At 44.0% G+C, this 15,363-nt stretch overlaps 1 protein-coding gene across 4 annotated transcripts in view; it reads left to right on the top strand.

The window, feature by feature from the left end:
- MYO5B (myosin VB) overlaps window positions 1–9,669 on the top strand; it is a 143,753-nt gene extending 134,084 nt beyond the window's left edge. For all 4 annotated transcript variants that reach the window (XM_031507268.3, XM_031507269.3, XM_085566994.1 and 1 more), the window contains 8 exons: window positions 497–640; window positions 1,747–1,898; window positions 2,244–2,333; window positions 4,589–4,739; window positions 5,503–5,782; window positions 6,347–6,521; window positions 7,511–7,591; window positions 8,365–9,669. In XM_031507268.3, coding sequence (XP_031363128.2) covers window positions 497–640; window positions 1,747–1,898; window positions 2,244–2,333; window positions 4,589–4,739; window positions 5,503–5,782; window positions 6,347–6,521; window positions 7,511–7,591; window positions 8,365–8,517 — 1,226 coding nt within the window. In that variant the 3' untranslated portion in view covers window positions 8,518–9,669. The remainder of the gene's footprint in view (window positions 1–496; window positions 641–1,746; window positions 1,899–2,243; window positions 2,334–4,588; window positions 4,740–5,502; window positions 5,783–6,346; window positions 6,522–7,510; window positions 7,592–8,364) is intronic.
- Window positions 9,670–15,363: the final 5,694 nt, after the last annotated feature.

Below are 15,363 nucleotides of genomic sequence, written 5' to 3'. Positions count from 1 at the left end.
TGGAGGGTTTCCACGGCTTGCCCAGCTGCTCTCTGTCAGTGTGATTTGCATGCTGCTTGCTGCAGTATTTGCATGCTGGTCTCTTCTGCTTTATTGCACTTCAGCAGTGTGCCACTGTGGTTTGCAGCTTTGCAGACAGACAGAAGTTGCCATGCTTAGGGATTTTGCATTGACTGTCTGCTTTTTGCCTGGCTCTGTGAAAATCATTCACTAGGGTTGCTACCTTCTAGCCTGTGGTCTCTCGGAAAATAAAAAATGGCTTCATTTTTTTCCTCTTCTAAGTTCAAGTTTTGCACTTTTTCTTCCATTCAGCATCACAACTCTGTGGACTGGTAATCCAGGACCTGATTGTTTATATTTTTATATGTCCGTCAAAGCTGATGACATTATTGGGAAGTAACTTTGACTTGGTGTCTGCACTAAGGCCAGTGGAGGGCCTGAATAGCTGTTGATATCCATGTGCCAGCCAGGTGTTGATAATCTTTTCTCTTCACAGCATCCCAGACAATGGTGCCAGTGGAGAGGAGGCTGCACGAGCGGAACATGCAGGTTGCTGTCCAGAGGAAGGAGAAGGATTTTCAGGGCATGCTGGAATATTACAAAGAAGATGAGCCACTCCTCATCCGAAACCTCATTACAGGTGGGGAACTTGCTCTGCTTCTCCACCTGGCTGCTCCTTCTCGTGCCTGGGAGAGTTTGTAAACTTGAGATTAAAAAAGTAAGGTTAAGACAAATAGATCATCTCAATTAATCCATTCTAGTGTTGCATGTTTGTGGTGATGGCAGTTTAGGTAGGAAAAGTAGCGCTGCACTAAGCAGATAGACCAGATGGGACACACTCCCCTAGGGATAGCAAAAAATGGGAAACGCAAAGCAAGACTACAGTTTTTAGAGCAGGCAGCAACTTGCTGAGCTTTATATGAGGTGATAGATGGGGAGGGGGTGGCAGAAGGACAGACCCCTGGGATCTGGCACAGCCGTGGAACAAAGGTAGCTCGGTTTATGAGGCAGTAACAGACAACAGACAATGAACTTGTGAGCTCTTCTGCACTGCACAGGCTGCACTGCACATGCTGCAGCATCCCCTCACTCAGTGCAGTCAGGCTTTCCTGGCAAGGTGTTGGTATTCAGTACAGCTCTAACCCCAGCAGAGCCTAGTGGGGATCCAAAAAGTGTTCACAGAGCAGTGCTGGCCCATTTCTGTGGGCACTGAAGTTGTCCTGATCAGACAAGCTTGTTCTTTAGAGGCTCCAAATGCCCACAGCTGCCATTAGGATTCCATATCTTGAGGGAAGGAGTGATTTAATGTGTTCATCCATTCAGGGAGAGGATTTATTGTGCAAGGTATTCCTGAAAACTTCAGGGAGCTGTTCTAAGGTGGTTTGTGTGCTGCTGGGTTGAGTTTTACAGGGTAGAGAAGCTCTGGCTCCTCTGTGCATCTATAAGGAGAAATGGGGAGTTGTCACAAACACCAGTGCAGGCAGGGCTGCCCTTCCAAGCCTGAGTGCTGAGGGTCTGGGGCAGGTCCCTCTGTCCTGCAGCTGAACCTCTGGCTCTGGGTCCACTCTGCAGAGAGGGATGCAAATTGCAGAGCCAAAATGCCATTTTTCCCAGGGCTGAAGGGAGAGGGGTTTGCCTGGGTACACTCCAGCTCTGGAGTTTCTCTGCTTCACTTGTCAGTTGGGGAAATTTAAGTTTGCTTTTTTTGTGAAATCTTTTAATTTTTTTAACTGTCAAATCTTCCAGATCTCAAACCCCAGGCAGTGTCTGCTACTGTTCCCTGCCTTCCTGCTTACATCCTCTACATGTGCATCAGACACGCAGATTACATCAATGATGACCAGAAGGTGCACTCCTTGCTCACCTCCACCATCAACGGTGTTAAGAAAGTGCTGAAGGCAGGTGTCCATTTGCTCTTGTCTTGGGGTTGAGAGGCTGTCAGATGGTAATAACCATGTCCAAGTGTGTGACATTCAGCTCTCACGGTGATTTTCAAGCCAGTTTGCTCTTAGAGCCTCCCTTTTTAGAAGAGTGAGGAGAATTGGGAACTTAGCAATAAAATTGATTGAAATTAGAGGTTAAAAAAAAAAGTTTGAAGGGAAGAACAGCTAATACTGCCCAGCTGCAGAGGGAAAGCTGCCTGATTCTGGGTGGGGAAACTCAGAATTGGTTAGTTTTGTGATGCCATCACCCCCCACTGAAAGGCAGGGGGGTATCTCATGTGTTTTCACTTGTCTCTGCAGAAGCACCAGGATGACTTTGAGATGACATCGTTCTGGCTGGCGAACATGTGCCGCCTGCTGCACTGCCTGAAGCAGTACAGCGGGGAGGAGGTGAGAGCCCGGCCTGGGGGGTGGCATCTCCTCCTGGCACCGGGGGCTTCCCTCTGCCTGTGGGGTGGGGCAGCTCTGGCTGCCCTCCTTGTTCATCTGGGCAGTGCTGTGATCTGGGTATAGCACAGCTAGCTTTTCCTGGGAGAGCTCCTAAAAGCACAGAAGGGTTTTGGGTTGGAACAGACCTTAAATCCCATCTCATTCCATCACCTGCCATGGACAGGGACACTTTCCACTGTCGCAGGCTGCTCTAAGTCCCATCCAGCCTGGCCTTGGACACTCCCAGGGATCCAGGGACAGCCACAGCTGCTCTGGGCACCCTGTGCCAGGGCCTGCCCACCCTCCCAGCCAGCAATTCCTAATTCCCAATATCCCAATATCTTTGAGAGTCACAGAACCATGGAATGGTTTGGGTGGGAAGGGACAGTAAAACTCATTTAGTACCACCCTCTGCCATGGCAGGAACACCTTCCACTGTCCCAGGTTACTCCAAGCCCTGTCCATCTTGGACTTGGACACTCCCAGGGATCCAGGGGCAGCCACAGCTGCTCTGGGCACCCTGTGCCAGGGCCTGCCCACCCTCCCAGCCAGCAATTCCTAATTCCCAATCTCCCATCTGTGCCTGCCCTCTGGCAGTGGGAGCCATTCCCTGTGTGCTGTCCCTGCCTGCCTTGTCCCCAGTCCCTGTGCAGCTCTCCTGGAGCCCCTTGAGGCCCTGGCAGGGGCTCTGAGCTCTCCCTGGAGCTTCTCTTGTGCAGGGGAACAGCCCCAGCTCTGCCAGCCTCTCTGTGCTCTTTCTGGTGGGCCATTTTGAAGGCTGTTCTCCTGATTTTAATTTGTCCCACAGCTTTTCATTAAACAATATTTCATTGTGTTGAATAAACTTTATTAAAGCTGATCCCTTTAAAGAATGGGATTATCACAGTTCTCCTAGAACATTGCACTCTGCCATCCTTATAGATATGTATTCCGCATATTAAAATTTTCAACAGACCCAAATGCTGGTTTTTTTTTTAAAGTTCTTAGATATTTATTTAGCTATATTGAGCATTTAAACTCTAAGGAAAAAAAAACTCATAAAATTAAATTAACTATTCAGGAAATGTAAAAGATAATGGCTTGTGTATAAAACCTCAGCACTGGATTTTGAAGATTTAAAATCAAACATTAAATTTAAAATATTTTAGAGAATACTTACTAGCAGTTGTGCTCTTGTTTGCCCTCTTCTGTCTGGATAGTTATACTGCATTTAAAGAAAATCCTCTCCAGAAAACCAGCTGGGTTAAAACACAGTCTTTTCCATGATTTACTGTGTTAAATTAACCAGCTGTTTGCAAATTCTGTTGGCAATTTGTTGAAAAATATAAATGGGAGAAATACTTCAGAGCAGTTTGCAAGATACTGTTATCTTTAGTTTTAAATCTGGCCTATTTTTAAGAAAAGGTTAAAAAGAAAATCCCAGCCCACATGCAGTCCTGTCACGTGAAGAGCATTTTGCTCTTGAATTAGTTGAGAGAGTGGGGAAATTGTGAAACCAACTCAAATTGGTGCATGTTGTATTTTTCCATTTTGCCAGTCAGCAACCAACAACAGTTTTGGAGTTCTCATTTTTACACCAAACCGTATGAACAGGCAATTAAAGGATCTGTGTTAATTAAAACATCTCATTAACTTCTGCCACTAAAACTGGTATTAATATCTGAGCCCAGAACTGAGGGTGTACGGCAGCCAAATGCAGGATTATAGATCAGCACTATCAGCAAAAGACAGGCAACAAATTCAGTTATTTCAGATTTCTGAATTTCAGAGCAATTTAAAATGTTGTCAAGGCACATAACATGCAGTCATAATTTTTTTTCAATTTTCTAGAATCTTAATTTCAAAATACTTTATTCTCCATAAACAGTTGGAGCCCAAATAGATAAACATGTAGCTAAAAAAGTAGTTTCAGAGGGCCTGAAATGTCTTTTGCTACTCATATGTTTCAGTGTGCAGATCTTTGCTAAGGATAAAGTGAAAAACAGGTAGTTCAATGATTTTATTCAGAAGACAGTCCTCTAGTAATAATTTATGAACAAATGCCTGGGTAACTCAGAGGTGATTTATGAGTTTTGATCTTTTCTAAAATGTACTTTGGTAACATATTTTGGTATACTGTCCTGCAAGAGGGGGAGGGGGGTTGGTTTAATGCAGTGTTTTTGATGGACTGTCAGTGGGTAGGATAATGAGCCTGGGTGTTTTAACCTCCTTTTCAGTGCTTCATGACCCAAAACACGGCAAAGCAGAATGAGCACTGCCTGAAGAACTTCGACCTGACCGAGTACCGCCAGGTGCTGGGCCACCTCTCCATCCAGATCTACCAGCAGCTCATCAAAATTGCACAGGGCATCCTGCATCCCATGATCGGTGAGCTCACAGCTGCCCTTCAGCAGGGTGTTTCTTGGCCCAGATTATCTCCTCCAGCTGGTTTTCAGACTTTTGCACAGTGCCAGCATTACCCAGAGAGTTTTTATCTTCCCCCATGATAGGAGATAATAGGGATGAGGGTTTTTCCTCCCATTCCAGAAGATACCTCTTTTATTTCTGTTGGGGAGGCAGTGGAAGAGGTGAGGTTGTGCTGGTGGGTCTGCTGGGTCTGCTTTCTCCTCCAGACCAGGTTTGTGGTTAATCTTTTTATGGATGGAAATGTACATTTTAAGAGAGGAGAGGACTGGGAAGAGGAAAAAGACTCATAAAGACCTTGTCTGTTGAGGGTGAGAGAAGGTATGAGAAAAGTTACCTCTTCATCCAAATCCTTGAGGATTCATCTGAGGAATGCCCATCCCTGGCAGTGTCCCAGCCCAGGCTGGACAGGGCTTGGAGCAACTGGGATGGTGGAAGTTGTCCCTGCCCATGGCAGGGGTGTTTGACCTAAATGGGCTTTAGGGTCTCTTCCAAACCAAACACTTGTATACTTCTATGATATTTGTGTGTGGTTTTTAACTATTTCATATTATCAGAATAAACCAGCACTCATGGATCTGTCCTGCTGTCAGTTCTCACAGCATCCATGGTGTGCATCGCTGAGACTGAGATGTGCTCATTGCAGCCCATGGAGGGATCAGGTCTTCCCTCTAGTGACAAATAGATGGATACAGGCTTTTTAACCCATTTCCCCCACTCTTTTCAGTGCCTGCTGTGCTGGAAAATGAGAGTATCCAAGGGCTTTCCAGTGTCAAACCGGTGGGCTACAGGAAATACTCCTCCAGTGTGGGTGACATCTGCTACAGCTTGGATGAAATGATTCACCACCTGAACACATTCCACAGCATCATGTGTGACCAGGGCCTGGACCCAGAGATCATCCAGCAGGTGTTCAAGCAGCTCTTCTACATGATCAACGCTATCACCCTGAACAACCTCCTGCTGAGGAAGGATGTCTGCTCATGGAGCACGGGCATGCAGCTGAGGTGGGGCTGGGGCTTGGGCAGGGCTGTGCCTGCTTAGGGAAGTTTTGTTAATGTTGTAAATTGATGGAAAATAGGGGGAAAAAGTGCACTTCTCAGTGTAAATTAGTTAGATTTTCTCTTTGCTGCCCTCTCCTCTTCTCACACTGGATCTTTCTGTGCTTCCCTTGAGGACAGTGGGCACAGCTAAAGCATTTTCTGTGTAGATATTCTCAAAGGTATCTGGGTATCTTGCAGGATCTCATTAGCATTTAAAAGCTGGTTAAAAGCTTCATTTCAATTGTTGAAACTTGGAGGAATCTGAATGCTGTAGAAAAGCATTTGTCCCTTTTGTTGTTTGGCTGTTACATGATTCATCTATTTGTAAGGTACCTGGAGTATATATTTTACTCTAAGTTGTTAAATACTAAGCTTTGGTCTGATTGTCTCTTGATGTGTGTATCACAAATACGCATCACAAAATGCCATATACACCAGCACTGCAACATACCTTGAGCTCCAAAGAGGAGTTTTGAAGATACTACTTCTTACCTCTGAGCTCACATCTTGTCTCTGTTGCTTATCCAGGTTTAACATCAGCCAGCTGGAGGAATGGCTGCGTGGGAAGAATCTGCAGCAGAGTGGAGCAGCACAAACTTTGGAGCCCTTGATTCAGGCAGCACAGCTCCTGCAGCTGAAAAAGAAAACGTCGGAGGATGCTGAGGCCATCTGCTCCTTGTGCACATCGCTCACGACCCACCAGGTAGGGAGCAGGGCAGGTGTTCACAGCACAGGTAATTGAGGAGTCGGAAAGGGTGGTCTCCTGCTGCCAGCTCTTCAGTGGGCACAACTTGTGCTCTTTGGGACTGATGTTGCATCTTGGCCCCTCGCAGAGGGGGTCACAGTGGTGGCCCGTCTCTTACAGTGTCACTGATGGCACTGGAGCTCCAGAAATGTGCAGAGATGAAACCCAGCCCTGAGGAATTTGTTGTGTAAGATTCTTGGCATTTTAAACCTGCCTAGCTCTAATCACAGTTCTGCTGTCTCTGAGGCCAGCCTTTTGCAGCTTTCCCAAAATTCTCTGATTTTAATGATTCCCACACCTATTGTCCTTTGCCAGCTCTTAAACTGGCTGTGTCTGCAGGATGCCCACCAAGGATTCCTGTTTGGAGCAGGAGGTTTAGAAGTACTAACCTAGGCTGGCTGAATATGACCTTGAACTTTGAGACTTCATTTCAGGAGGATATAAACTGACATTTTTTACTGCTGGATTGCCTGTCCTTAATTTGATAATATTGTAGGAAGGGAGAAGTGGGAGGTGTGAGCTGATTTCCAGTGGTTCTTGGAGAGCCTTTCTAATGTATCTGCATCACCCTGTCCTGAACATGCATTTTTGAGAAAAGCTGAGGGAGGGGAGGAGCAGGAGTGAGGGAGTGTCAAGAGAAGTATTGTAGAGGTGACATCAGAAGTCATCCATGTCACCATGTGCCAACCAGGGTGGAGTCCCTGTGTAAAGCTGTTGTCCAAGTCTGTTGCCAATTTACAGATGTTCCCATAAGAAGTGATTTTGACAGGTCCATAGATCTTGCAATACCTTACAGCAGGCAAAGAAAAACACCAGGGTGATATTTGTGCTGCTTTTCTCTGTTTTGTCACGGCAGACTTGTGGCCATACGACAACCTGCTGCTGGTGCTTTCTGTTCTGGAGAAGTTTGGCTTCTCATGACTGTAACCATGTTTTCTTTTTAACAGATTGTAAAGATACTTAATCTCTACACTCCTGTGAACGAGTTTGAAGAACGTGTGACAGTAGCTTTCATACGAAACATACAGGTAAATTTAAAGGACTGTCAATTGGAGGGCACAAATTACATCTCTGTAGTTCTAGTGGCATCTGTATTAAATCACAGCTAACTTGGGCATTTTATAAAAGAAATGCTGCTGCAGATTGTCCTGAATTCAGTGCCCTGTGTGTGCACACACACTTACAGCACACAGCTGCAGGGATAACCAGGCTGCTAATCACAGAGGGCAACAAGAAGCCAAATCCCAAGCTCAGCTAATTCAGCTCTTCAGTAGCAACACCACCAAAGATTACAGTTGCAGAAGTCAACAAAGCATTGGTGAAATTGAGTAACTTCTGAGATAGGAGGTAGAAATTGGCATAAAGGAAAAATAAACAAATTAAAGCCAAAAACTTTTTAATGCTCACAAGGACCAGGGAGGAAAAGGAAGGGCATATGTTCAATACCCCCAGAACATATCACCATGGTTGAACAGCTGAATCAAAGGTGGTCTGCTGATAACATGTAGTCCTGGTTTTGCTTTGCTGAGGGGATCATCTTGTTTCCATGTCCTGTATCTTTGTGGTCATGTAGAAAATATAACCAGGTTCTCCTGAAGCAGTGTTTCCTAAGTCTGTATAGAAGTTCCTGTCAACACTTGCTCAGAAGGAAAGGTGCTGCAGAAAAGAACAGAATAGTTCTCACCATTTCCTGCAGTACCTATAAAATGATGCACATTCTCAAAACCTTTCATGGTGTTAAACACAACAAGAAAAAGCAACAACTGATGCTAAATCTGTTTTCTTCTCCCACACCCAACAGACGCAGTTGCAAGAACGGAATGACCCTACACACCTGCTGATAGACTTCAAGTACATGTTCCCAGTTCTGTTCCCATTCAACCCATCCGCCATCACCATGGACTCCATTCATCTCCCTGCTTCTCTCAACTTGGATTTTCTCAATAAAGTCTGAAGAAAGTAGAATTAAGCTCACCTCTCACACCCAGAGACTTCCAGCAACAAAATAAAAAAAATCGTAAAAAGAATTAAAGAGCTCTTTAAATATGGACCAAACAGGCTTATGGAAGAACCAGTACTCAGTAACAAATGGATGCTAAAACGTACACTAAAAAAGACACTGGTCTGTATGTGATTTTTTTTTTTTTTGTAATTTGCAGCTCAGAAATAAGGATACTTGAAAAAAAGATTTTTTTTATTTTTTATTGCTTGATTTTATGTTGACATAGTTCAAAGCCCATAATCATCTCCAAAAGCCAGGAAGTGGGAGACAGCTTATTTTAATTTTCACAGGTGTCTATGACAAAAACAAAATTTGAGATACTTGTGCTGCCTTTAAGGGTGTGTTATTTGTCTAGTAGCAGGTGGGTTTATGTGTATGAATAACAGAACATGCAGTTCTGCCTTCAGTTCTTGCTAGTAACTGCATTCATGATAGTGAATTGAAAAGGTAAATTGCAGAATTTATCACACCATAAAGGTAAAAGGGCTGGGATGCTTCTTGTTTCCACTGATGTGGAATCTGTCAGAGATGGCATGTTTGAGAAATGTTGTTGCTCCTCCTAAATGCATTCAGTGCATCTGCTTCATGGAAGTTTAGATAAATTGGCAGGAATTTGTTCTGTTGGACTTTCTTATGTTACCAAATTTACATTAGCAAAGGGTTTGTCCTGGTAAAACAATTATGATGCAAAGGACTGCCTTAAACCTTCTGCTTCTAGTATAGCATCATCCTGCTCCCTACTGTTATCTTTCCTTGTGCTTTCAAGTGTCAAACACTTTCATCCAGTGGCTGTCAAGGTTCTTGGACCTCTTACATGGCCAGTGTCAGAATCCCATACCTACATCATGCTAAGGAACCCAGTTTAATCATCCAGCCCTGTGTTCAAAAATGGGTTAATCCTAGCTGTAGCTGTCCAGGGAAAAACTCCATTCAGTTCAGTAGCCATCCAAAAACATTATGAATCATGCCAATACACAGCTTGGATAAATGAAGAATATTTGAAAAATTAAAATAGTTCTAAAAGTGATGAAGTGTTCTAACACAAAAAAGAAAAAAAAAAAAAGAAAAAAAAAAAAGAAAAAAAGAAAAAAAAAAAAAAGAAAAGCTGTCAGGTAGTATGTTAGAAATGTAAGCCATTTCTTTAAGAGTGAACCCAAACTACAACAACCTTAAATGAATAATTGCTTTCAGTTCAAATTCTGTTAGTTTTGTTTTTTTTTTAATCAGACTTACAAACTAAACCAAACCAACCCTCTGACCTCAGCACACAGATGTTGAAGGAGACAAGCCATTGGTTTTTCCTTTGGTCCTTGCTAGCAGACACTGAGCTCTCGGTGACTGCTGGGCAGGGAAGGAGGAGGTGGGTTCCTGAGGGTCAGTGCTGCTCCACGACTGCTCAGCGTGGGGATGCCTCTGCCATAGCACGACGTGCCAAACTGCAGCCAGGATGTGTGGCTGCCAGCATTCTGCCCTCTCCACTTCCACAATAGTCTTAAATCAGTCTTAACTCACCTGCTTTTGTGGCTCCTTCTGTGGTCTGCAGCTCCGTCATGACTAAAAGCTTTCTATGAAAAATCCACTCTCTCTATCTGACTCTTTTTAATTGGTGTAAATCCAAACAGCAAATTTATGACCAGGTAGGCTGTCTGTTCAGAGATTCAAAGTAGAATGTGAAGTTTCTTTAAGATACACTAACTCCTGTCTGCTGCAGTTTCCTTTCTAGGCAAGGAGCGTATTGTGATTCAGACATCATGTATATAATCGGTGTATATACAAACTGCAATAGTCCTGTATGTACTATATATGTATATGACTATCCAAAAAAGCACATTTTAAAAGAAACTGTTGAGTGCTGTGCAGAATTATATTGGTCTATGCCAGTGGGTAAGTACCTTGATTCAAACTGAGACTATAGTTCAGAGCAACTGTTACCACTGAAGGACAGACTTCAGGCTAAAAAGTAATTTTCCCCCTTAACCATCACCCATGGAATTACAGATATTTTGCTTGTAAAGAGCCAGGACTGTCTCCAAATTGCAGTCCTTGGGCAGTCCTCTCCTCTGCTGTGTCTTCAGTAGTGCCTTCATCTCCCCTGGCTATACAATGAGGGTAATGCCACCAGTCTGCTGCCCGTGCCCAGCAAGCCCTGCCACCCACTCACCTGCAATATCTTTATTTGTTTTCACCTACCTCTTTTCACAATGAATGTCCTTGCAGTGCTCTGAATTTTGTTAGTTGTCACCTCTCCCTTCTTTCCATGCTCCAACGGTCATCATGGTTTAAGAATAAATAATTTAAAGCAGGATTCAGCCTTTCTGTGAGGTGGTTTAAACAGAGAGCTGTTGCTCAGGATTCATGTTAGGTCAGCACTTTCAGGCAGTTCAGGCCTCTACCTCTTTCTGATGTAAATTATTTGGAGTACAATTCCCAATGCATTGATTGAACCTATGCTTATCTCTCAGACTGACAGGTTGCTGCAGAATCCTCTTCTGCAGTGACTGTGTTGCTGATTACCACTGTAAAATGTGCTTAATGGTCTTCTAGGGGATAATGGTCCTTCACTGGCACTTTCAGGTTTGTAATTTATATGTTCTTTCTTAAAAACTCTTAGTATGTGTAGATGGGAACTGGGATTTAACATCTTGATCTGTGATCACCTAGTTTATCCACTGAGATCCATCTGAAAGAGAATTCTGTATGAAATACCTTTAATATATGTTATATTTTCTGTTAGCACTTTTTAAAATCTGTATTTAAATGTTAATTTAGTTAAATTGCTATGTTCAAGCATGCCTTCTTTCCTCAGATTTACACTTCTTTATTTAAAAAGCAAAATGAACACAAAGTATGGCTTAGAGAAAGCTGGCTCTTCTCCAGATCTGTCTTTATTTTTAAGTATTGATTATTATGTTTAGCATTTTCCCACTCTGTGCCTTCAGCTGTTTAATTCAACCACTCTTTCTCTGAAATAAGCATTAAAACAGTGGAATATATGTATTATTCTGTTATAGAAAAAGTTGTCTATGGATATAAAAGCCTACTCATAAAATCTTACATTGAGGAGGTCTGCAAAAACACTTTGAAGTTCTTGGGGAAAAAACCCAAACCATAGTGACCCACAGTGATTTTTGCAAATATGATGGCTTACATCTCAGAAAATCACTATTGGGAATAAAATAAATTAAACCATCAAAATGCCTGAATCATCAGCATTACAGAACCAACACTTCAAATATGAGTTGAGGCACATGCTGGCTGACCTACAAGAAGCATCCTGGACAATGTCCATGTTTCATTTTCACCAGAAAGTTCCTTTTCTTCTTCCTTTTTTTTTTTTTTTTAATTGGCATTTTGTAACTGAGGTTGCTTATCTGATGAACCTGCTGTAGGTGAATGTAGGAAAAGAACATTAGACCACAAGATTGAATTTTTGCAGTCTCACATTACAAACATTTTTTTGCTCATGCAGTTTATTCCACTGGAACTGCAAGAATTCCTTCATATTTGTGAAACAGTACCAAAGTGTGGGCATGTTTTAAGCACAGTGGCTGCTTTTCATCACCCTGCAGCTTGAACACTGAAGTCTTTGCAGGACATGATTCCTCATTTCTGTGATTTGCAAAAGGTGCAAATGAAAAAGCTGCACTTGAAATAATGTTGCTTTCCTCCATTTTCAATAGTAAATGAATAAAATTGTGCAAACTTATTAACTGAAAAAATAGCATTTTATTATTGAATATAAATAGAACGTAATTAAAACAAATTGCATGAACTTCCATGAAGCTTTTTCCTCAAACTTTATTGATTCACATATATATTACAATCATAAATTGATCTTTTTTTTTTTTCCTGAAAGAAATACTAGCAAGGTGTTAAGTAAAACAATCCACAAGACATAGCCCTGATAAGTATCCAAATTATTTCAAGGTGTGAATGCCAGTGGACAAAGACTTTCAGATTAATTTGAAATCAGAAATAAGTATATTAAAAAAGTGCTACTATATTGAAATCTTTGGGGATATTTTTATTTTTTATTTTTTGTGGCGTGAAGTGTCATTACCTTAAGGAGCAGAAGGTATAGCTGCTGTCAAATGATATACATGAGTGAATACTGTAGATTAAATACTACTGCTTATAAAATATTTTTCCATTTTGAACAAATCTGTAAACAACACCTTTGTATAAGAAAATGCTTGTAACAGTGACTGTAATATTCAGCTGGGGATAAAAAAATTTGTGAAATAAACACTTTTGAAGAAATTGTGGCTCTTGGTCAAAAATGGGAATGCAAAAAATAATCCCTTTCAATATATACTTCCATCCAATAGAAACATTTCTAGGTAATTTATAAAAAGAAATTAGGAGAATCACTTTTACTTATGACACTGGAGCTTTTAAAAGATATAACTTTATTTCAGAAGTGCTGAAATATTGGCAGCTAACAAGAAACTCATTGAGTGTGAAGTGTTATGGCCCTGAGAGCCATTATAAATGAGTGGAGAAAAGGAAAGGAAACTCCATCCATTGTGCATGTGCGTAAATCACAGAAACCCAGAATGGTTTGGGTTGGAAGGGACCTGAAAGCCCATCCACTTCCATCCCTGCCATGTGCAGGGACACATTCCACTGTCCCAGGTCACTCCATGACCCGTCCAGCCTGGCCTGGGACACTGCCAGGGATCCAGGGACAGCCACAGCTGCTCTGGGCACCCTGTGCCAGGGCCTGCCCACCCTCCCAGCCAGCAATTCCCAATTCCCAATGTCCCAATATCTTTGAGAGTCACAGAACCATGGAATGGTTTGGATGGGAAGGGACAGTAAAACTCATTTAGTACCACCCTCTGCCATGGCAGGGACACCTTCCACTGTCCCAGGTCACTCCAAAACCTATCCAGTCTGGCCTGGGACACTCCCAGGGATCCAGGGGCAGCCACAGCTGCTCTGGGTACCCTGTACCAGGGCCTGCCCACCCTCCCAGCCAGCAATTCCCAATTCCCAATCTCCCATCTGTGCCTGCCCTCTGGCAGTGGGAGCCATTCCCTGTGTGCTGTCCCTGCCTGCCTTGTCCCCAGTCCCTGTGCAGCTCTCCTGGAGCCCCTTGAGGCCCTGGCAGGGGCTCTGAGCTCTCCCTGGAGCTTCTCTTGTGCAGGGGAACAGCCCCAGCTCTGCCAGGCTGGCTCCAGAGCAGAGGGGCTCCAGCCTGGCAGCAGCTCCGTGGCCTCCTCTGGGCTGGCTCCAGCAGCTCCACGTCCTTGTGCTGCTGGAGCAGGGCTGGGGCAGCTCTGCAGGTGGGCTCTGAGCAGAGCACAGGGGCAGAGGGGCAGAATCCCTTCCCTCGACCTCAAATGAGGCTTAGATGAGGGAAGTCAATGGCAAAGGGAGAAAATACAGCAAAACCTAGACTCTTTTAGAAGGCAACTTTGCACGTTCACTGATTTATAGATTTATTAAATCATTGGAATTATGCAGAGAAAGTTGTTGAGAGATTATTTTAAATGAAAAATGGGAGTCTTCACAGGATAACATCTTTTTCTTCAAGAAAATTTATAGAACTTTAAGTATGTCCCTGAAGACATGGCAAATTTTATTTGTACACAAAATATTTTCACCGGCTTCCCTGTCTTCTGCCTGACAGCCAGGATGGTTCCACTGGAGCAATTATGCAGATAAATCATACCTCAATGTGCATTTCAACCATCAGAACTGTGGAGAGTGAGTTTTGTGGTGTAGCTTGGAGGTTCGGATTCCTGGCTGGGAGGGTGGGCAGGCCCTGGCACAGGTTCCCCAGAGCAGCTGTGGCTGCCCCTGGATCCCTGGAAGTGTCCAAGGCCAGGCTGGATGGGGCTTGGACCACTCTGGGATAGTGGAAGGTGTCCCTGCACATGGCAGAGAGTGGCACTGGATGAGCTTTAATGTCCCTTCTAATCCAAACCATTCTGGGATCCTAGGATATTCATACATGATTTTAACTATTTTATATTATCAGAGTAAACCATGGATCTGTCCTGCTGTCTGTTCTTGCAGCATCTATGGTGTTGCATCACCAAGACTGATAATGCGTTCAGTGCAGCCCACGGAGGGATCAGTTCTTCCCACTAGTGACCAGTATATGGCTGCAGGCTTTTTAGCCCTTTTATCCCCGTGTTTTTCTTGTCTGCTGTGCTGGAAAATGAGAGTATCCAAATGCTGGCAGGTTTCACCTCCATCCGTGTCCAGGGAAGCCAAAGCTTGGAATTAGGGGCAGCGCTGGGTCAGCCATGGATTGTGCACAAATTCAGGTGTGCGACCCTCCACAACCCCCTCAAGAAGGTTTATCGATCTCAGCTGCATCAGGGCAAGGTTAGGATGGACATCGGGAGGAATTTCCCCATGGAAAAGGAGGTCGGGAATTGGAGCTGCCCAGGGAGGTGCTGGAGTGCCCATCCCTGGAGGTGTCCAAGGAGGTGGCACTGAGTGCTGTGGGCTGGGTGACAAGGTGGGGATCGGGTGCCAGGTTGGACTCGATGATCTCGGAGGGAATCGATTCCATTATTATCTGCAATTAACCGTAACACGCTCTAATTACCTGCGAGGCGGGCGCAGGGCAGCCTCTCCCCTCAGCCACCACCGCCCGCCGCCGATTCGCCAAAACCGCCCGGGGGGGCCGAAGCAACATTTAAAAACAAACAAACAGAAGAACACCCACATTTAAAATAGATTTATTACAAAGCTAAAATGACGCGTAGGAAATAAATTTCAGTGAAGTGCCCGCCCCTCCCGGCGCAGCGTGGCGAATGTGCGGGCGGGCGGCACTCGGGC

The sequence above is a fragment of the Lonchura striata genome, chromosome Z, assembly GCF_050655825.1.
Source record: "Lonchura striata isolate lonStrDom1 chromosome Z, ASM5065582v1, whole genome shotgun sequence".
Taxonomy (NCBI): domain Eukaryota; kingdom Metazoa; phylum Chordata; class Aves; order Passeriformes; family Estrildidae; genus Lonchura; species Lonchura striata.
Note: the sequence above shows the minus strand (reverse complement) of the source record. Positions and strands in the feature narration are given on the sequence as shown.